This window comes from Nerophis lumbriciformis, linkage group LG03 (genome assembly GCF_033978685.3).
Source record: "Nerophis lumbriciformis linkage group LG03, RoL_Nlum_v2.1, whole genome shotgun sequence".
Lineage (NCBI taxonomy): Eukaryota > Metazoa > Chordata > Actinopteri > Syngnathiformes > Syngnathidae > Nerophis > Nerophis lumbriciformis.
This window is the reverse complement of record NC_084550.2, coordinates 65,429,494-65,451,856: the sequence shown is the minus strand read 5'-3', so window position 1 is coordinate 65,451,856 and position 22,363 is coordinate 65,429,494. Positions and strand designations below refer to the sequence as shown.

The 22,363-nt window shown below is 42.5% G+C and overlaps 1 protein-coding gene across 1 annotated transcript in view; it reads left to right on the top strand.

The window, feature by feature from the left end:
• kdm4ab (lysine (K)-specific demethylase 4A, genome duplicate b) overlaps positions 1 to 22,363 on the top strand; it is an 80,697-nt gene that overhangs the window by 25,330 nt on the left and 33,004 nt on the right. Inside the window, exons 7-15 of the mRNA XM_061941343.2 lie at positions 1,625 to 1,728; positions 1,814 to 1,951; positions 2,146 to 2,369; positions 11,631 to 11,803; positions 11,965 to 12,530; positions 13,985 to 14,086; positions 14,280 to 14,394; positions 15,969 to 16,144; positions 21,890 to 22,106. Coding sequence (XP_061797327.2) covers positions 1,625 to 1,728; positions 1,814 to 1,951; positions 2,146 to 2,369; positions 11,631 to 11,803; positions 11,965 to 12,530; positions 13,985 to 14,086; positions 14,280 to 14,394; positions 15,969 to 16,144; positions 21,890 to 22,106 — 1,815 coding nt within the window. The remainder of the gene's footprint in view (positions 1 to 1,624; positions 1,729 to 1,813; positions 1,952 to 2,145; positions 2,370 to 11,630; positions 11,804 to 11,964; positions 12,531 to 13,984; positions 14,087 to 14,279; positions 14,395 to 15,968; positions 16,145 to 21,889; positions 22,107 to 22,363) is intronic.

Below are 22,363 nucleotides of genomic sequence, written 5' to 3'. Positions count from 1 at the left end.
CCTCCTGCGTACTAAAACCACCGAAATCCTCTTCGTCGGTGTCGGAGAAGAACAGGTCCAAAATGGCGTCGTCAGCCACTCTCTCTCCTTTGTTCTCGCTCTCAAAACCTTCCTCTTCGTCAGTGGAATCAACGGCTCCGGCTTCGTCAGCCGTTATGCCGTCCTCTTCATCAGCCAGATCGATTGCCTTTAACTTAAAAGCAGCATCATATGCACTTCTCCGTTTGTTTTCCATATTGAGGGTGTTTGCATGAACACTTCCTTCACGCAAACTATTGCTGACGCTCTCCTACTCTTTGTTTTGCTCTCGTTACCTGGCGCCAGATGTCTGCCTCGGTCTCGCGCATCCTCGGTAGTGCGCGCCCCTGGTTACCGTAAGCCGTAGAAAAGCCGCACCGTTGCATAAGCCGCAGGGACCAGAACGAGGGGAAAAAGTAGCGGCTTATAGTCCGGAAATTACGGTAGGCTAAATAACTTGAAACTTTAATACATGCTCGGATAGGCCAGTATCGGTCAGTATCGGTATCGGTCGGTATCGGATCGGAAGTGCAAAAACAATATCGGTATCGGATCGGAAGTGCAAAAACCTGGATCGGGACATCCCTAATATATATAATATATGTACGGTATGTGTATATATATATATATATGTATGTATATATATGTGTGTACACACATATATATATATATATATATATGTCTACACATTATTTATACATACATTTTATGTTATGTGTGTGTGTGTGTGTGCGCGCGCATTATATATATATATATATATATATATATATATATATGTGTACACATTTTATGTTATATATATATGTGTGTGTGTGTTTGTGTGTGTGTGCGCACATATGTGTACACATTTTTGTTATATATATTATGTGTATGTGTATATATATATATATATATATATATGTGTGTGTGTGTGTACACACACATATATATATATCTATGTGTACACATTTTATGTTATATATATTATGTATATATACTGTATGTCTATATGTATGTATATGTATACATGTGTGTGTATGTATATGTATGTGTGTATATCTGTGTGTGTGTGTGTGTGTATGTATGTATGTATATATATATATATATATATACACATACATACATACATACACACTTATACATATATACACACATATGTGTATATATATATATGTGTGTGTATATATATATATTTATTTATATATATATATATATATATATATATATATATATATATATATATAAATGTGTGTGTATATATAACTTGTGTGTGTATATATATATATATATATATATACACAAGTTATATATACACACACATTTATATATATATATATATATATATATATATATATATATATATATATATATGTGTGTGTGAGTTCAGTTAAACCACTAATGATAAAAAGCTTGCCAATGGTGTATTATATATATATATATATATTTTTTTTTTTTTTTTTTTTTTTTATGTAACTTTGAGCAAGTTGTAAACAGCCGCTTTAAGTTTACCTGTTAAAGATTGTGCAGTAGTTTATAGATTCATCTGGAAATTTTATTCAAAAGCTTAATATCCCTAACTTTTTGTATATAGTTTATAGTTGTAAGTGATCCAGCATCTCTGTTGTAGGTTTCTTTTCTGGTAGTGCTCAATCTTGTGAAGCTTTTTTGAGGCACAAGATGACCCTGATATCCCCTTCAATATTGAAGAAATATGGCATTCCATTTGAAAAGGTATCCATAGCTCATTTAACTTTCCAGAGTGCTTAATTATTCATTGCATTCATTTTTTTTGTGGTCATTATTTCTCCTCTGTTAGATTACTCAAGATGCTGGCGAGTTCATGATTACCTTTCCGTATGCTTATCATGCTGGCTTCAACCATGGTTTCAACTGTGCGGAATCCACCAACTTTGCCACTGAGCGATGGATAGAGTATGGCAAGCAAGCACATTTGGTGAGAATAGTTTGACGATATTCATTTGCACTTTAGGATTTTGTTTAAAACCACTATTTAATAATAAACCTAACTTAAACATAAATTACCATATTGTTCTCCATTGTTGTTTAGCCTAATAATTATGTCTGGATTGATGTAAATAAGTAATTGCATCATCATAACCACTGATATCGTGTTCTTTCCCCTATTAGTGCTCATGCCGTAAGGACATGGTAAAGATTTCAATGAGTGTATTCGTCAAGAAATTCCAGCCAGATCGCTATGAACAGTGGCTGGCAGGGCGGGACACCGTGGTCATTGACCACTCACAGCCCACTCCAGAGGCTAAGGAGTTCTTGGGTGACTCCTTTAATGTCACCAGCAATAGTAGTAATTGCTGCACGGAGAGCGGTCATGATGATGGCGTGCGGAAAAGGTATGTCACATACCGTGAATGTATTCTTGAACACTTCTTAGTAATGTTATTTAAAATATTCTTTGTCTATTCCCCATACACATGTGTGTACTCCTCATATATACAGTATCTCACATAATTAAGTAAAGAAACTTCCCTACTGTTCTCTTTTTGTTGGCGCTGTCTTGCTTTCTGCACTATTATTTACAAAAAACAAAACAAAATCACAGTTACAGTAGTAGCGTACAGTCCTTCATACCTAAACACATTTACTTTGACGAGATGGATGAGAGGCATGGCAGTTGCTAGGAATTCTGGGCCCCCTAAAAGAATATCTGTGTGGGCTCCTCTACCCCATTCATTGCCTGTCTGTGTGGCATTGTGGGCCCTTAAAATTGTCATCAACTTTCCTCCCTATACGACTGCACTGATGAGAGAAGGACAGGAGGATGTGTATTTACTAAGTAATTTGTTTTCTGACTATAGCAAACTTTGTACTAGACTGCCTGCACGTTTCTTAGGACTGCCACTATCATCACTAGGGATGTCCCGATCCGATATTTGGATCGGATCGGCTGCCGATATTTGCCAAAAAATGCGTATCGGCAAGGCATGGGAAAATGCCGATCCAGATCCAGTTTTTAAAAAAACTCCGGTCCGTGTTTTCCAACGCACCGATTTAAATAATACATTCCACTTTTCTGCTGCTCCGTAATTTCCGTTCCGCATTTTCCAGCACACCTTCAACACATCCACAATTCTCACGCAGTTGCTTTTAGCTGCTGGCATTACACGACAGGCTCTTCTCACTCTTTCCTGTATCTCCCTCTCACAGACAGCAAGTGCACCTTCTTACACACGTCACATACTGTCACGACATACGTCACATACTGTCACGTCATACGTCACATACGTACACGCCCTCTCCCAGCAGAGAGGTAGCAGCATGGCTAACGTTAGCTGTGATGCTAGTGCAGCCGTGCGAGCAACGCTCCCTCTAAGGTGCTCGCCTGTGCAATTGCGCACTGTTTAAGAGTCCTCTGCGCAAAGCAAATCTATGCCACGCACAAAATCAAATAAAAAAATAAGCGCATAACAATTTTCGACACACGGACACGACAGAGAAAACAGTTTTCGTCATCATTGTTCAAATATTGTGACGTCTGTCGAGACGCTTATCTCCATTCGGTGCCACACGTCCACACCATCAAAATGCAGAGGCAAAAATTTCCACATCAACACCGTATGAAAAAATTAGTGATTTTTTTAGTTGTGATTTCCTTCTCTGCATGAAAGTTTAAAAGTAGCATATATTAATGCAGTATGAAGAAGAATGTTTTAATGTAGACATGCAAGCCTTGAAAGAACATTTTCAAGACTACATTTCCTGCAAATGGGTGCATTTCTACCCTATATTTTAACTTTAGATTTATTCTCATATCAAACTCTTTTGGCTGTCTTTTTGACACTTACATCAGGCGCCCCCCCTCCACACCCTGGATTATAAATAATGTAAATAATTCAATGTGATTATCTTGTGTGATGACTGTATTATGATGATAGTATATATCTGATAGTATATATCTGTATCATGAATCAATTTAAGTGGACCCCGACTTAAACAAGTTGATAAACTTATTCGGGTGTTACCATTTAGTGGTCAATTGTACGGAATATGTACTTCACTGTGCAACCTACTAATAAAAGTCTCAATCAATCAATCAAAACACATAGAATCATCATACTGCTGTGATTATATGCATCAAGTGTTCATTCAAGGCTAAGGCAAAATATCGAGATATATATTGTGTATCGCAATATGGCCTTAAAATATCGCAATATTAAAAAAAGGCCACATCGCCCAGCCCTAGTTCAATGATGCCATTTCTGTTTGTCATGTATAATTTTGTCTATTTTGTGTTTATCCTTGAATAAACAGGTCAGTTTCTTGTTACCAACCATTGTGTATTATTCAAACTCCCCTAATTCAGCTGGCTAGTTGTTATCAAGAGTACTAAAACCCTTTTCAACATGATTCTGACAACTAAGTAGGCTAAATAACTTTAAACTTTAATACATGCTCGGATAGGTCAGTATCGGTATCGGTCAGTATCGGTATCGGATCGGAAATGCAAAAACAATATTGGTATTGGATCAGAAGTGCAAAAACCTGGATCGGGACATCCCTAATCATCACTTGCCTTATGCTAATTTAACACAAAAAACAACTAGAGCATAAGCCAACGCACTGTTACCGGCATATCCTAATCCAGCTATTTGTAGTGAGGTGAGCTGAATGTCCTGATAATTTGTGTGTATACGTTTTATGTCTGGACTGCTATTGTTGTTTTTTCTGCGAAGACAAGACAGAATAAATCGTCCAGTTATGGGGGGCATGGGCAAAACGTCTATTTTGGGTGTGCGTGAGCTTCCAAAGCATTTTTTGTGTTTTTGAGCTGAAATGTTTTTTGTGGATGTATAAAATATTTAGGCAGTAGTTAGGGTGGTTCTGTTTGTCACATGTGGTTGATTGGTTGTCTGTGTTATTGGGGTTCACAACATGAAAAAGATAGTTTTTAAAGTTGATGACCCTTTTGATGTTTAGTTTTGTGTGAGTTTGTGTAGTATTTTGCAATAGTAAAGGTACTATTTCGTACAAGCCGATCTCTCTGCATATGTAGTAGTGGAGGTTTTTTTCTTTTAATGAAATGCAGCTTAGACTATGACATTAACACCACCATCATTAACTGTAGGCAAGACACAATTAACTTCATACTCACTTGACTTTTATGACTGTGTTAGGTTATTTTCAATAGACAATAAATCCTTATTGCTGTACACTGACTTCTTAAGTACTTCCTAGTTCAATTTGTATAGTGTTGGCCTAGATATTTTTGTAAAAAGCAGATACGAGTATAAAAATCTAACTATGCAATGTAATAGATCTCTATACTTTATACGGTAAAAAAAAAAGATTTGTTGAGTGATATCAAATATTTTCAGTCGATCGCGTTCCCAGACATCTACTACCTTATGCTCCAGACGTCATTCTACACGACAAAACAGATGAAAACTTGGAAAAGCATAGAGGTCAACAATTTATTTGTGTGTGGCTGGGTCAAGCAAATTAGTATCAAGACTTTCCCAGATAAATATGCATAGTTTTTGCTTACTTTAGGTTGCATTAATGATTTAACTTTGCGTTTACTGCCATGTTTGTTGTTGCTGTTGCACACAGAGTATGCAGGTTTTTCCTCGTCTTTATTGTAGCACCCCTACTGTAGGATAGCAGGTTAGTACAACAATTAAGATTGCTAGGTTCTTGGCTGTATAATTGAGAGACTCGCAATGAGACGTTACGTACTTAGTGGACCACAGAACAAATGCTGGCAAATTTATTGCACAATAATAAACAATAACACATGAACAGTGTGCTTTTTAAATTGAAAATACCCCCCAAAACCTACTCAGTGGCCTAGTGGTTAGAGTGTCCGCCCTGAGATCGGTAGGTTGTGAGTTCAAATCCCGGCCGAGTCATACCAAAGACTATAAAAATGGGACCCATTACCTCCCTGCTTGGCACTCAGCATCAAGGGTTGGAATTGGGGGTTAAATCACCAAAAATGATTCCCTGGCGCGGCCACCGCTGCTGCCCACTGCTCCCCTCACCTCCCAGGGGGTGATCAAGGGTGATGGGTCAAATGCAGAGAATAATCTCGCCACACCTAGTGTGTGTGTGTGTGACAATCATTGGTACTTTAACTTTTTAACTTTAAAAATAAAATAAAAATAGAGCTCTGTTGCAAAATTCAAAAGTAGCAAAATAGAAGAAATGTCCCTTTTAAATTGTCCTTTCAAAAAATGAAATCTACCCGGGTAGTAATGAATTGAACACTGTCTTTATTCCTTGGTTGGGAATCCTTAGTTCTATTGTAATCCGTTATTCCATACTGATTCGGTTCGATACTTGCGACTCTGATGGTGGATCAGTTCATGGTGGATCAGTTCAGTTATAGATCACTGCAGAGTGTGGAGACCGATGCAGCTGGCCACACCACATCCAAATGCTCCCCCTCCGCAGACTCTCACTCACTGGGACTGGCTCGCCATCATAACTCAAGTCCAGCTTGGAACCAGACTTCAGGATCATACAAAAAAACCAATTGGAGTTCCCAGCAGCACAAAACATAGCAATCCAACTCCCACTGGGACCAGGCTATCTTATGCTGCTTTTCCAACACTCGGTTTGAAAAGTGACAAGTATTTTAACGTATAAACCTTGTCTTTGCAACACAACGATATGACTCGTGCCTTCACTGGGACTTCAGTGAAGGAATGCCGGGAATGACAAAGGTGCATGCGACCTCTACAGGCCAACATGTGAATAACGTGCTGCGTGCATGCATCATTAATTTAAACCTGTAGTGACCACATGACTTTGACAAATCAATTTTAACATTTTTTAAGTGACCAAAGTGACTTTGGCACACCATAGATTAGAAATTAATAATAGGAGAATATATATGTGACACCATATTTCCATATGGGTTACATTATCAAACTACAACTATAGATGTCAACTTTGTATTTGCTGGAAACTTCATTTATGATTCTTTTATTTAGACTCACCGAGTTGGCGCTTGTAGCAAAAATGTGTTTTAATAAACACAAATAATATCAAGATAGTACTTAAATGGGAAACAGTAAACGTTAAAAGTATATCAAACAAACCTTTAACAAAGTATTCACCAGGACAGCAGTGCGTGCTACTTTTTTCATCATCGTTTTGTAAAATATTGCACTCTTCCGCCCTTCTTGATTACCTCTCGAGGAACTCTGAAGAAACTTTTATCTTTTTCGCGATTTGAACGGTTCGTACAGCCGAAAACAACCAAGCATAGGGCATTTTTCTTGAGGAAGGCAAAATGCCGCCTATTACCCATTACCCATTACCCATTAGTGTGACCACCATGCATATTTAATGAGCGCGGCATGACCAGAGTTGTCTGGTATTAATCAATCAATCAAAGTGCCCTTAATCACAAGTGTATGAAAGGGCTGCACATGGTGGGACATAGCTAAACCTTGCAACAAAAAGGTGTGGCTATATTAGGGATGTCCCGATCCGATATTTGGATCGGATCGGCCGCCGATATTTGCAAAAAAATGCATATCGGCAAGGCATGGGAAAATGCCAATCCAGATCCAGTTAAAAAAACAAACTCCGCTCCGTGTTTTCCAACGCACCTATTTAAATAGTACATTCCACTTTTCTGCTGCTCCCTATAATTTCCGTTCCGCATTTTCCAGCACACCTTCAACACATCCACAGGTCTGTGGATTCTCACGCAGTTGCTTTTAGCTGCTGGCATTACACGACAGGCTCTTCTCACTCTTTTCTGTGTCTCCCTCTCACAGACAGCAAGCGCACCTTCTTACACACATCACATACTGTCACGTCATACGTCACATACGTATAAGCCCTCCCCGAGCAGAGAGGTAGCAGCATGGCTAACGTTAGCTGTGATGCTAGCGCAGCCGTGTGACCAACGTTCCCTCTCAGGTGCGCGCTTGTGCAATTGCGCACTGTTTAAACGTCCTCTGCGCATAGCAATTATATGCCACGCACAAAATCAAATAAAAAAATAAGCGCATAACAATTTTCGACACGTCACGGATTGTCCATAACGAACACTATGTTCAAGCATAAGGGTGTCCATATGTGCACTTGGCACCAGGACACCCTAGGCCGCAGTTCTATGATCGACTTTGTAGTTGTGTCATCGGATTTGAGGCCTCATGTTTTGGACACTCGGGTGAAGAGAGGGGCGGAGCTTTCTACCGATCACCACCTGGTGGTGAGTTGGCTGCGATGGTGGGGGAGGATGCCGGACAGACCTGGCAGGCCCAAACGCATTGTGAGGGTTTGCTGGGAACGTCTGGCAGAGTCTCCTGTCAGAGAGAGTTTCAATTCCCACCTCCGGAAGAACTTTGAACATGTCACGAGGGAGGTGCTGGACATTGAGTCCGAGTGGACCATGTTCCGCACCTCTATTGTCGAGGCGGCTGATTGGAGCTGTGGCCGCAAGGTAGTTGGTGCCTGTCGTGGCGGTAATCCTAGAACCCGTTGGTGGACACCGGCGGTGAGGGATGCCGTCAAGCTGAAGAAGGAGTCCTATCGGGTTCTTTTGGCTCATGGGACTCCTGAGGCAGCGGACAGGTACCGACAGGCCAAGCGGTGTGCGGCTTCAGCGGTCGCGGAGGCAAAAACTCGGACATGGGAGGAGTTCGGGGAAGCCATGGAAAACGACTTCCGGACGGCTTCGAAGCGATTCTGGACCACCATCCACCGCCTCAGGAAGGGGAAGCAGTGCACTATCAACACCGTGTATGGTGCGGATGGTGTTCTGCTGACCTCGACTGCGGAAGTTGTGGATCGGTGGAGGGAATACTTCGAAGACCTCCTCAATCCCACCAACACGTCTTCCTATGAGGAAGCAGTGCCTGAGGAATCTGTGGTGGGCTCTCCTATTTCTGGGGCTGAGGTTGCTGAGGTAGTTAAAAAGCTCCTCGGTGGCAAGGCCCCGGGGGTGGATGAGATCCGCCCGGAGTTCCTTAAGGCTCTGGATGCTGTAGGGCTGTCTTGGTTGACAAGAAAGAGAAAGAAAGAAGAAGAAGAGAGCTCTGCAGCATCGCGTGGACATCGGGGGCAGTACCTCTGGATTGGCAGACCGGGGTGGTGGTTCCTCTCTTTAAAAAGGGGAACCGGAGGGTGTGTTCTAACTATCGTGGGATCACACTCCTCAGCCTTCCCGGTAAGGTCTATTCAGGTGTACTGGAGAGGAGGCTACGCCGGATAGTCGAACCTCGGATTCAGGAGGAACAGTGTGGTTTTCGTCCTGGTCGTGGAACTGTGGACCAGCTCTATACTCTCGGCAGGGTCCTTGAGGGTGCATGGGAGTTTGCCCAACCAGTCTACATGTGCTTTGTGGACTTGGAGAAGGCATTCGACCGTGTCCCTCGGGAAGTCCTGTGGGGAGTGCTCAGAGAGTATGGGGTTTCGGACTGTCTGATTGTGGCGGTCCGCTCCCTGTATGATCAGTGTCAGAGCTTGGTTCGCATTGCCGGCAGTAAGTCGGACACGTTTCCGGTGAGGGTTGGACTCCGCCAAGGCTGCCCTTTGTCACCGATTCTGTTCATAACTTTTATGGACAGAATTTCTAGGCGCAGTCAAGGCGTTGAGGGGATCCGGTTTGGTGGCTGCAGGATTAGGTCTCTGCTTTTTGCAGATGATTTGGTCCTGATGGCTTCATCTGGCCAGGATCTTCAGCTCTCACTGGATCGGTTCGCAGCTGAGTGTGAAGCGACTGGGATGAGAATCAGCACCTCCAAGTCCGAGTCCATGGTTCTCGCCCGGAAAAGGGTGGAGTGCCATCTCCGGGTTGGGGAGGAGATCTTGCCCCAAGTGGAGGAGTTCAAGTACCTCGGAGTCTTGTTCACGAGTGAGGGAAGAGTGGATCGTGAGATCGACAGGCGGATCGGTGCGGCGTCTTCAGTAATGCGGACGCTGTATCGATCCGTTGTGGTGAAGAAGGAGCTGAGCCGGAAGGCAAAGCTCTCAATTTACCGGTCGATCTACGTTCCCATCCTCACCTATGGTCATGAGCTTTGGGTTATGACCGAAAGGACAAGATCACGGGTACAAGCGGCCGAAATGAGTTTCCTCCGCCGGGTGGCGGGGCTCTCCCTTAGAGATAGGGTGAGAAGCTCTGTCATCTGGGGGGAGCTCAAAGTAAAGCCGCTGCTCCTCCGCATCGAGAGGAGCCAGATGAGGTGGTTCGGGCATCTGGTCAGGATGCCACCCGAGCGCCTCCCTAAGGAGGTGTTTAGGGCATGTCCGACCGGTAGGAGGCCACGAGGAAGACCCAGGACACGTTGGGAAGACTATGTCTCCCGGCTGGCCTGGGAACGCCTCGGGATCCCCCGGGAGGAGCTTGACGAAGTGGCTGGGGAGAGGGAAGTCTGGGCTTCCCTGCTTAGGCTGCTGCCCCCGCGACCCGACCTCGGATAAGCGGAAGAAGATGGATGGATGGATGGAATTTTCGACACACCGACACGACAGAGAAAACAGTTTTCGTCATCATTGTTCAAATATTATAACGTCTGTCGAGACGCTTATCTCCGTTCGGTGCCACACGTCCACACCATCAAAATGCCGAGGCAAAAATTTCCAGATCAACACCGTATGAAAAAATTAGTGATTTTTTTAGTTGTGATTTCCTTCTCTGCATGAAAGTTTAAAAGTAGCATATATTAATGCAGTATGAAGAAGAATGTTTTAATGTAGACATGCAAGCCTTAAAAGAAAATGTTGAAAATCAAGACTACATTTCCTACAAATGGATGCATTTCTACCCTATATTTTAACTTTAGATTTATTCTCATATCAAACTCTTTTAGCTGTCTTTTTGACACTTACATCAGGCGCCCCCCTCCATACCCTGGATTATAAATAATTCAATGTGATTATCTTGTGTGATGACTGTATTATGATGATAGTATATATCTGATAGTATATATCTGTATCATGAATCAATTTAAGTGGACCCCGACTTAAACAAGTTGAAAAACTTATTGGGGTGTTACCATTTAGTGGTCAATTGTACGGAATATGTACTTCACTGTGCAACCTACTAATAAAAATCTCAATCAATCAATCAAAACACACAGAATCATCATACTGCTGTGATTATATGCATCGAGTGTTCATTCAAGGCTAAGGCAAAATATCGAGATATATATCGTGTATCGCAATATGGTCTTAAAATATCGCAATATTAAAAAAAGGCCATATCGCACAGCCCTTGTTTCAATGATGCCATTTCTGTTTGTCATGTATAATTCTGTCTATTTTGTGTTTATCCTTGAATAAACAGGTCAGTTTCTTGTTACCAACCATTGTGTATTATTCAAACTCCCCTAATTCAGCTGGCTAGTTGTTATCAAGAGTACTAAAACCCTTTTCAACATGATTCTGACAACTAAGTAGGCTAAATAACTTTAAACTTTAATACATGCTCGGATAGGCCATTATCGGTCAGTATCGGTATCGGTCAGTATCGGTATCGGATCGGAAGTGCAAAAACAATATCGGTATCGGATCGGAAGTGCAAAAACCTGGATCGGGACATCCCTAGGCTATATTTCACCTTTTTGTTGCAATTACCAGCTTCTTCCAAGTGTGCCAACTTCTCTAAATGTCTCAATGTTAACTATCTTCAGCCCTCCTCAAAGAATTGAGACCAAGAGACACAGGGTGTGTCTGGAGCTGCCCAAGGAGGTTGTGCCCAAAGATGAGGATGACGAAAACGGGGATATGGTGCTGTATGCGAAGCGCCCCAGGCTAAACCTTTTGCCACCACGTACTATGCCGCAAGATGGGAAGAGAAATAAAGGTAATATCTCCTTACCACCTGTACATGGTCTTAGAAGCGTAGTTTACTTTAAGTGTTTACAAATGACAAACTTTTCTTTCATGTTTCTAAAGGCATTCATTTGAACTTCTTATTTTTATTTATGACTGATTAAATACTAATACCACTGATTTTATTAACAGGCCCACCGAAGTTGGTCGTCACACCAACCAAGCTCACTTTGATGGATCCGTTTCACAGAAACGCGGTCCGGTCGCCTCAGTACTCCAAGACTCGTTCGCCTGCCTTTCCTTCCCAGCCTCAAAACAGTCACCTGTCACCTGCAGAGGCGCAGCCTGTCCGTAAAATGGGTGTGGCCAGCTTGCTATTTCATCGGACAGTCACTCAAAATGACATCTTGAAAGTGCACACGTATCCCCGGGAAAAACAGCAGCTTCCTACCCAGCTGCAGGTGCACAGCTATGCCAAAGAGCATCAGCCCCCTCTTCTTGTGATCGGAGGCACCGTGCCGTCGCACACACAAGTCCAGTCTGCATCTCAGTCACCGTGCAGTGGAAGCATTGAACCAAGGCTAGAATCTACAGTGTTTCTCACCAGTGTAACTGAACGGTCTGTGGAAAATGACCAAGATGCGAACAAACACAGTGTTTCAGTTACTGTTGCTGTTCAGGATGCAGTGGTGAAGGCCAAAGATGAGCCTAACAGTATACCGCAATACACTGAGATCCACAAAATACATGAAAGAAAGGTATGCATTTTTATTCAATTCTTTCTGGAATATCATTTAGGACAACCGCATGCAACAACAATTAGAGTACAATTTTTTCTATTTTCCTTGTGGCTTGCATGGCAAACAAATCAACTAAAACTGTTTTAGCTACGCTTTTTTAAAGGGGATCATTATCACAATTTCAGAAGGGTTAAAACCATTAAAAATCAGTTCCCAGTGGCTTATTTTATTTTTCGAAGTTTTTTTCAAAATTTTACCCATCACGCAATATCCCTAAAAAAAAAAAGCTTCAAAGTGCCTGATTTTAACCATCGTTATATACACCCGTCCATTTTCCTGTGACGTCACATAGTGATGCCGATACAAACAAACATGGCGGCTAGAACAGCAAGGTATAGCGACATAAGCTCGGATTCAGACTCGGATTTCAGCGGCTTAAGCGATTCAACAGATCACGCATGTATTGAAACGGATGGTTGTAGTGTGGAGGCAGGTAGCGAAAACGAAATTGAAGAAGAAACTGAAGCTATTGAGCCATATCGGTTTGAACCGTATGCAAGCGAAACCGACAAACGACACGACAGCCAACGTGACACGGGAGAAAGCGAGGACGAATTCGGCGATCACCTTCTAACCAACGATTGGTATGTGTTTGTTTGGCATTAAAGGAAACTAACAACTATGAACTAGGTTTACAGCATGTGAAATACATTTGGCAACAACATGCACTTTGAGAGTGCAGACAGCCCAGTTTTCATCAATTAATATATTCTGTAGACATACCCTCATCCGCTCTCTTTTCCTGGGGGTCTGGCGGCAGATTTCTTTGACTTTATCGTTGGAAATGCATCTGCTTTGAGTGTCGCAGGATATCCACACATTCTTGCCATCTCTGTCGTAGCATAGCTTTCGTCGGTAAAGTGTGCGGAACAAACGTCCAATTTCTTGCCACTTTCACATCTTTGGGTCACTGGTGCAACTTGAATCGTCCCTGTTCGTGTTGTTACACCCTCCGACAACACACCGACAAGGCATGATGTCTCCAAGGTACGGCAAACAGTCGAAAAAACGGAAAATAACAGAGCTGATTTGACTCGGTGTTTGTAATGTGTTTGAGAAAATGGCGGATTGCTTCCCGATGTGAGCGAATATTAGAAAGGCGTTTAATTCGCCAAAATTCACCCATTTAGAGTTCGGAAATCGGTAAAAAAAATATATGGTCTTTTTTTCTGCAACATCAAGGTATATATTGACGCTTACATAGGTCTGGTGATAATGTTCCCCTTTAAACAAGAAAAATGAATGTAATCTACTAATCTTGTGTCTTGACAAAATAGATTATGACGGTTCTGTGCTAGCTCTATCCCGTTCATCTCTCCAGCATGGCATAATTACAAATTGACGAGCATGGCAAGAAACACAATAACTAATTTGCCAGTAATGTTGAATTGTAATCATCCTGTTCCAAACAGGATGGCCAATGCCCTCTCACAGATGGTGGCATTGTCATCTTGAAAAGCATGATTCCAGTCAAACAGCCAATGCAAGTAAAAGTGAGGGCTGAGGATTATTATGTAAGTACTAAGATATATCTTTTTTAATATAAATTAATACCAGCACAAAGCTCATAGTAATGGCTTATAAGCAGTTTTGCTGGGCTGTTCTTCTTGACTGTGTTGCCTAGCCAGTGTGTCCCATCCATTGGGGTAATGAGTTTTTTGTGCAGAGGAGAGTACTGTCTTGCTAAGTATTCTTTATTACCACTAGGTGTCAGAAGAACAGTCCTACTGCATGTCAGTCAACAGTGAGCAACAGCAGCATGCCCAGCTCAGGAAGCTTCCACGCCACCACCCTCTCTTCAGAGAGATATACAGCGAGGATGGTGAGCAAAAATTAATGATTGTTTTATTCGTTTAAAATCTAAGTTACCTGCTTAATCCTAAATGATTATTTCTCTGTTTGTATTAGGGATGTCCCGATACAACTTTTTCACTTCCGATACGATACCGATATTGTAGCCTTGAGTATTGGCCGATACCGATATCAATACGATACGATATAGGCACGAATCATACATATATTTATTCCTTATTTTGTTGTGTGGAATGTTAGAAAATGCTTGATAAAGTGATGTTACTGTTACTGATGTTGTAGTTTTAAAACAAAACAGAAAACAATAGTCAGCAAGAGTAGGTACAGGAAAGACTGACCCATTTATTATTAACCAATTGGTTACATAAATTTTAACCTTCAACATAAGAGTATTACCTCAACAAATCCAATGAAAACAAAATGTTATATTTAAAGTGCAAAATAACCACTAATACCAACATAATTATACAATTGAATAGAATAAATAAAAAATAAATTAGTAGACCCTGAAAAATAACTTAAATAAATTAAATTTAAAAAAAAAAACGTTTTAAAGTGCAAACAATTCAAGTTCACTTCAGTTATTTTTTTTACTGTCAGCATATGTTGGCAACAACTGTGGGAAGGGACAAAAACAACACAATATTGTCCACTGTCCAACTGCTCTAAGTTAAGAGTTCACAGCTCCAGTTTCACTGACTGACTGTGCCCAAAACAATGTAGTACTTACTCTTAGACTTCACTGAAGAATAGTGTAAACACAATAAACATATCACTCTAATAACAAGAGCATAAAACAAATAATAATCAGTCAGTGCTGACTATCTGGGGTATAGTTTTGTCTAGCGAGGTTCGAGGTGCTCCATTAAGCGTTTAAACCCGACATTACCGGTACTCACCACTGACAAGGGCTGGTCATCAAGCACAATAAACTGGGCTATCTTTTCTGTTATGGCCATTGCCTTTTTGCTGTCCCGTGGTAGCTTGTCACGTCTTGCAAAGCTTTCGGCCAGCGTGGGTTGCTGAAGCGAGCCAGAGGTTTGTTGCTTCGCCTTGCTGCTCTCGCGAAAATCCTCATGTACTTTTTTGTGGTGTTATTTCAAATGTGCGATGAGGTTGCTTGTATTGAACCTTCCCGGTTCTGTCCCTCCACGGGACACTTGCGCCTGACAAATATTGCATTTAGCGGCAACGTCTTTGTCCGAGTTTAGGTTAAAATACTTCCACACACTTTGCTGCAAGCACACGCGTTGTCGTTGTTGTGATCACGTGGGCTGTGCATGCTGGATCAGAGACGCTCTTCTTCCGCGGCCGGCACCAACGTTAATTAAGGGGCATTGCCGCCACCTACTGTGTTGGAGTGTGATCAAACCAGAGTCACCTATTATAGACGTGCTGCAGCGGTAAATGGACAGCTTATATCGGAGCGCTTATATCGGAGTTTTTAGATTCAGTCCGATAAAATCCGATATTCACTTTTTTGGCTAATATCGGACTGATTTCCGATATTAATATCGGATCGGGACATCCCTAGTTTGTATATCTCTTTTCCACACCTCATCTCCAATGTCTTTGGTCCTATAGAGCTATATGTCGATAAGGAAATTGAGCAAGAGGAGAAAGAGGAATGGGCAAAGCCGCTCAAGCAACTGTGGCAGTGTCGGCCTATAAACCCCCAGGTGGAGTGGGAGTACAACAAGAGAATGGGTGAACAGGCTCCTTACTGCTCCATATGCCTGCTTTTCCACACTCACCATCAGGTGAGATCCATCATTTGTTTCCCTTGTCATGGATCACTGATTCATACCTAGAATATAAAAACAATATTGGCACCGGTGTTCTGACAAGATGTGCATTCCTATCAATTTTTGCTACATAACACAACTGTGCATGTGTGTAATAACAATGAGCACATGTGCATTGAACTGTTAGGACACCTTTTTAAAATGTTTTAACTATGCATACCATTTTGAAGGAATATTTCATGTGAGTCGAGTAAATCCAACTATTAGTGTATTTAGCTATCTAAGAAGAATGTTTTCAGGATCTTTCTGTGTGGAGTAGGCATGTTCTCCCCGTGACTGCGTGGGTTCCCTCCGGGTACTCTGGCTTCCTCCCACCTCCAAAGACATGCACCTGGGGATAGGTTGATTGGCAACACTAAATTGACCCTAGTGTGTGAATGTGAGTGTGAATGTTGTCTACCTGTGTTGGCCCTGCGATGAGGTGGCGACTTGTCCAGGGTGTACCCCGCCTACCGCCCGTGTGCAGCTGAGATAGGCTCCAGCACCCCCCGTCACCCCGAAAGGGACAAGCGGTAGAAAATGGATGGATGGGTTTTACACTACATACAATCTATTTAGAGCAGCAGTGTGGTACAGGGGTTAGTGCATGTGGCTCACAATACTAAGGTCCTGAGTTGTCCTGAGTTCAATCCCGGGCTTGGGATCTTTCTTTGTGGAGTTTGCATGTTCTCCCCGTGACTGCGTGGGTACTCCGGCTTACTCCCACCCCCAAAAACATGCACCTGGGGATAGGTTGTTTGGCAACGCTAAATTGACCCTAATGTGTGAATGTGAGTATAAATGTTGTCTGTCTATCTGTGTTGGCCCTGCCATGAGGCGGCGACTTGTCCAGGGTGTACACCACTTTCCGCCTGAATGCAGCTGAGATAGCCTCCAGCACCCCCCGCAATCCCAAAAGGGACAAGTGGTAGAAAATGGATAGATGGATAATCTATTACCATGACAGTAATGATTTATTTGGCTATGATATTTATGTAAACATGCCAAATCATCGTATATTGCATTATGTACTAGGCCAGGGGTCGGCAACCCGCGGCTTTGGAGCCGCATGCGGCTCTTTGATTACTCTGATGCGGCTCAGCAGCTTACTTGCTGAACCCCCCAATTTTCCCGTGAGATTTCCGGATTTCAGTGCCTCTCGCAGAAAACTCCCCTGATTAATATTCACCGATTTTCACCCTTGAGGCTATAATAAGGGCGTGCCATGATGATACAACATTTGGCGCCCTCTACAATCTGTATTAACAGAGTGCCAGCCCAACACTTGTTATACAAAATACATCTTTTGCTTGTACACGTACGTGACAGCAAGGCATACTTGGTCAACAGCCACACAGGTTACACTGACGGTGGTCATATAAAACAACTTTAACACTCTTACTAATAATGCGCCACACTTTGAACCAAAACCAAACAAGAATGACAAACACATTTCGGAAGAACATCTGCACCTTAACACAACATAAACACAACAGAACAAACACCCAGAATCCCATGCAGCCCTAACTCTTCCGGGCTACATTATACACTCCTGCTACCACCAAACCCCGCCCCCACCCCAACCCTGCTCCCTCACACATCAACCCCCCCTCCCCCCCCTCTCTGTGCGTCGGTTGAGGGCTGCATGGGATTCTGGGTATTTGTCCTGTTGTGTTTATGTTGTGCTACGGTGCAGATGTTCTCCCGAAATTTGTTTGTCATTCTTGTTTGGTGTGGGTTCACAGTGTGGCGCATTATTAGTAAGAGTGTTAAAGTTTTTTTTAATACCGCCACCGTCAGTGTAACCTGTGTGGTTGTTGAGTAAGTATGCCTTGCTGTCACCTATGTGAGCAAGCGGAAGCCCCATACAACATGTGGCTGATCAGGCACGCTGGTTGTAGCGGGTGCTATATGCTGTACCATCACGGCACGCATGACGCTGACAAGCGCTATTCATATAAATCTCGCGTGCCACACCAGATTATAAATTCCATATAAAGGTGTGGGCAGCGTGTCTGAGACCCCTGGTTTATACATAACACAAAGCAAAAAAAAACTTAGTATGCAGTGTTATTTCATTTAAAATTTCAAAAGTTTTTGCGGCTGCCATTGTTATCTATAATTTGTGAAACTGGTCAAAATGGCTCTTTGACTGGTAAAGGTTGCCGACCCCTGTACTAGGCCATCAGTTAGCTACATATTCAAATAAATTGCACACTCTTAAAACATTTAAAACAGGTTTCCATAATATACACATGCACAGTAGCGGGGGGATGTACAACTTGTTAGAACACAGGTAGCGGTGTGTCAGGCAGCAATACCCAGCAGACTGACTATTAAACTGTATCTTCATAAGTCTAAGCTCCCATTTGACATGACATTGAAGAGTCTGCTTATTTTTAGGCTTATCTGTCATGTGACCTATTGAGGCGTGACTTTTGAAAATAACTTTGGTTTATTGTTACAGGAATTCCCTTAACCCATTTTTCCCTCAAATCGGAGTTAATACGAGTACACTAATACCACAAAATAGTGACGACTTTTAAAAACAAGTTGCAGAAATGTATCTTCTATTTTGACCTGTAGATGATAGTCAGTGTCAGGGTTTTATTTAGTCTATGATCACATGGTGTGCGCACTTACAGTGCATACGGAAAGTGTTGACAGCGCTTCACTTTTTCCATATTTTGTTATGTTACCACCTTAATCCAAAATGGAATACATTCATTTTCGTCTTCAAAACTCCACACACTATACCCCATAATGACAATGTGAAAACATTTTTAACAAAGATTTTTGCAATTTTATTAAAATAAAAAAACTAAGAAATCACATGGTGTGAATGCGGTTGTCCTTAGCAGCCATTCTGCTGGATGCAGAATGGCTGCTAAGCGAAACCGCCACAGAACAGCACCGCCATCCACAGTTGGGCAATCCCCACCGGCATTCTGTTGCGGCTCCGTCGTGCAATGAAACCGCGCAGACTTTTACAAGATCTCACGAATCTGGGCGGTAAGGGAAGTCATACTTGCCAACCCTCCCGATTTTTCCGGGAGACTCCCGAATTTCAGTGCCCCTCCTGAAAATCTCCCGGGGCAACCATTCTCCCGATTTTCACCCGGACAACAATATTAAGGGCGTACCGTGATGGAACTGCCTTTAGCGTCCTCTACAACCTGTCGACGCGTCCGCTTTTTCACCATACAAACAGCTTGCCGGCCCAGTCACATGTTGTATGCGGCTTCTGCATACACACGAAAGTGACTGCAAGACATACTTGATCAACAGCCATACAGGTCACTCTGAGGGTGGTCGTATAAACAAATTTAACACTGTTACAAATATGCGCCACACTGTGCACCCACACCAAACAAGAATGACAAACACATTTCGGGAGAACATCCGCACCGTAACACAATATAAACACAACAGAACAAATACCCAGAATCCCTTGCATCCCTAACTCTTTCGGGCTACAATATACAACCCCGCTACCACCAAACCCCATCCCCCCCAACCCCACCTCCTCAACACCGCCCACCTCAACCCCGCCCCCCTCAATCTCCCGAATTCGAAGGTCTCAAGGTTGGCAAGTATGAGGGAAGTAATGCTGTAGATCTGACAGAGTGACCATGGGCTTCTTTGTCACTTCCCTGACTAAAGCCCTTCTCCCTCGATCGTTCAGTTCAGACGGACATCCCGCTCTAGGAAGTCCTGGTAGTTATAAAAATCTTTCATTTACGGATGATGGAGGCCACTTATTGGGACCTTCAAGGCAGCATTTTTTTTCTGGACCCATCCCCAAGTTTGTGCCTCGTGACATTCCTGAGGTACAAATCTATTCTTGTTTCCAGGTAAAAATCCGGTTGATGCTTTGAATACAATACGGCGAATACGGGACGGCGTGGCGCGGTTGGGAGAGTGGCTGTGCCAGCAACCTGAGGGCTCCTGGTTCAATCCCCACCTTCTACCAACCTCGTCACGTCCGTTGTGTCCTTGAGCAAGACACTTCACCCTTGCTCCTGATAGGTCGTGGTTAGGGCCTTGCATGGCATCTCCCGCCATCAGTGTGTGAATGGGTGAATGTGGAAATAGTGTCAAAGCGCTTTGAGTACCTTGAAGGTGGAAAAGCGCTATACAAGTATAACCCATTTACCATTGAATACTTATTAGAGATGCGCGGTTTGCGGGTCGGGCGGTTGAAATAAAAAAAAATCTGATTTTATCCGCGGGTCGGGCGGTTGAAATTAAAAAAAATTAGATTTTAAATAGATTCAGGCGGGTGGCAGTTAAACCAATTCGGAAATATATATACATAGTTAAATGTTGTTACCCACATACGAAAAACGAGCAGGCACCTGCAGCATATGCCACAACAGAAGAAGAAAAAAAAAAGAGATGGCAACGCCGGCAGCAAACGTGGTACGTGACAAACTAAAAAAGGGAATACTAAAGACCAGGGGAAAAAAAGGCCAGAAAAGTTCAGCGTGGACTCGTTTTTATGAGGTTGTAAATCAGGATGATAGTAATGCTGGCTACGTGATTTGCAAGAGCTGCGACGCTGTTTATGTCTACGACAGTCACAAAACCGGGACATCTAACATGGTGCATCACATTTGTGCAAAACCCCGAACCTCCACAAACACCCTGAGCATGAGCAGTTTCGTCCGCCGTGATCCCAGAAGAGTGCCACAGGATGTTAAAACAAGATAGAACGCAGCTGCCTGCAGCAGTTTGAGTGGCGCGAGCGCGCTTGGAGGTGCGCTCAGCGCGGCTCCCAGATGATTGCGCACTGGTGTGCGTCTGGGCCGTGACAGCGTGGCACGCATTGAATGTCTCTGCTCCATTGGATCAGTCTCCTTTCTTTAACAGGCAAAAGCTTTATAACCTCACTAATGCCTTGCATCGTCTATATTAGATATATAACAACGGGCGGTTGCGGTTTTGATTAAATGTTAGTTCGGGTGGATGCGGATGGTTGACGACTTTTGTGATGCGGTTGCGGATGAAATAATTGCCTATCCGCGCATCTCTAATACTTATGTACGGTACATGTGATTTCTTAATTTATTTTCAATACATTTGCAAATATCTCTAAAAAAATATATACGTGTTCACATTGTCATTATAAGGTATTGTGTGTAAAATTTTGAGGACCAAATTAAATTCATTCCATTTTAGAAAATAAGGCTGTAACATAACAATGCGGAAAAAGTGAAGCGCTACGAATGCTTTCCCTATGCACTGTATCTGGTAATGTCAGCCAATTCCTTGTTAATGCTTTTTCTCTGTCAGAATGTTATGCTGTATATGTTTTAGTCAGAAATACCACAACAGACTTGTATTTATTACAACAAATTTTCTATGAAAATGTGTGCATGCTTGATAACAAAGTGGCTGCATTTTATTTCCAACGGCATACCTAAATTTGGTAAAGTTTGTCTTCAAGATGTTTAAATTGTGTGGACAAATATTGTCAAACAACTTGAAAGGGTATTTGAAAGATATTTGAGATATACAAATACAGTGTGTGTGGACATAGCCTAAGCTGCATGCTTGACGCCTTTCCATCAGGTAAACATTTAATTACCAGTACAATCGTCATATTCCTAGAAACTTTGTTTGTGATTCATCTTGTATGATCGGAATATGGGTGCGTTTCACAGGCTGACTTTCAAACGTTTGGAATATGACTTTACTATAATTCTACATTTCTTTTAGTCTGAGGCCAGTGACGGGAGTTCCACTTTGACATTGGTGTTCCGTCAAGGTTACCATTGGTCCAAACCACTCATTCCTGAAATGTGTTTTAACACGCATAATGATACCACCAAGGCCAGTGAGAGCGGGAAGGGCCAACTCTCCAACCCTCATATCACAGAGGACGGCACCAGCCGGCTGGTCAGCTGTTCTCAGTGCTGCGTCCGCGTACACACAAGTAAGCTTTTTTTTTATCACACATTTTTATTTCTGTCAGCTGCTATTTTATACTGCGAGACACTTGAGGTTCATCGTGAAAATATTATTGAAGTGTGGGTGAAGATTATGGATGTCCCGATCCGATATTTGGATCGGATCGGCCGCCGACATTTGCAAAATAATGCGTATCGGCAAGGCATGGGAAAATGCCGATCCAGATCCAGTTAAAAAAAACTCCGCTCCGTGTTTTCCAACGCACCTATTTAAATAGTACAT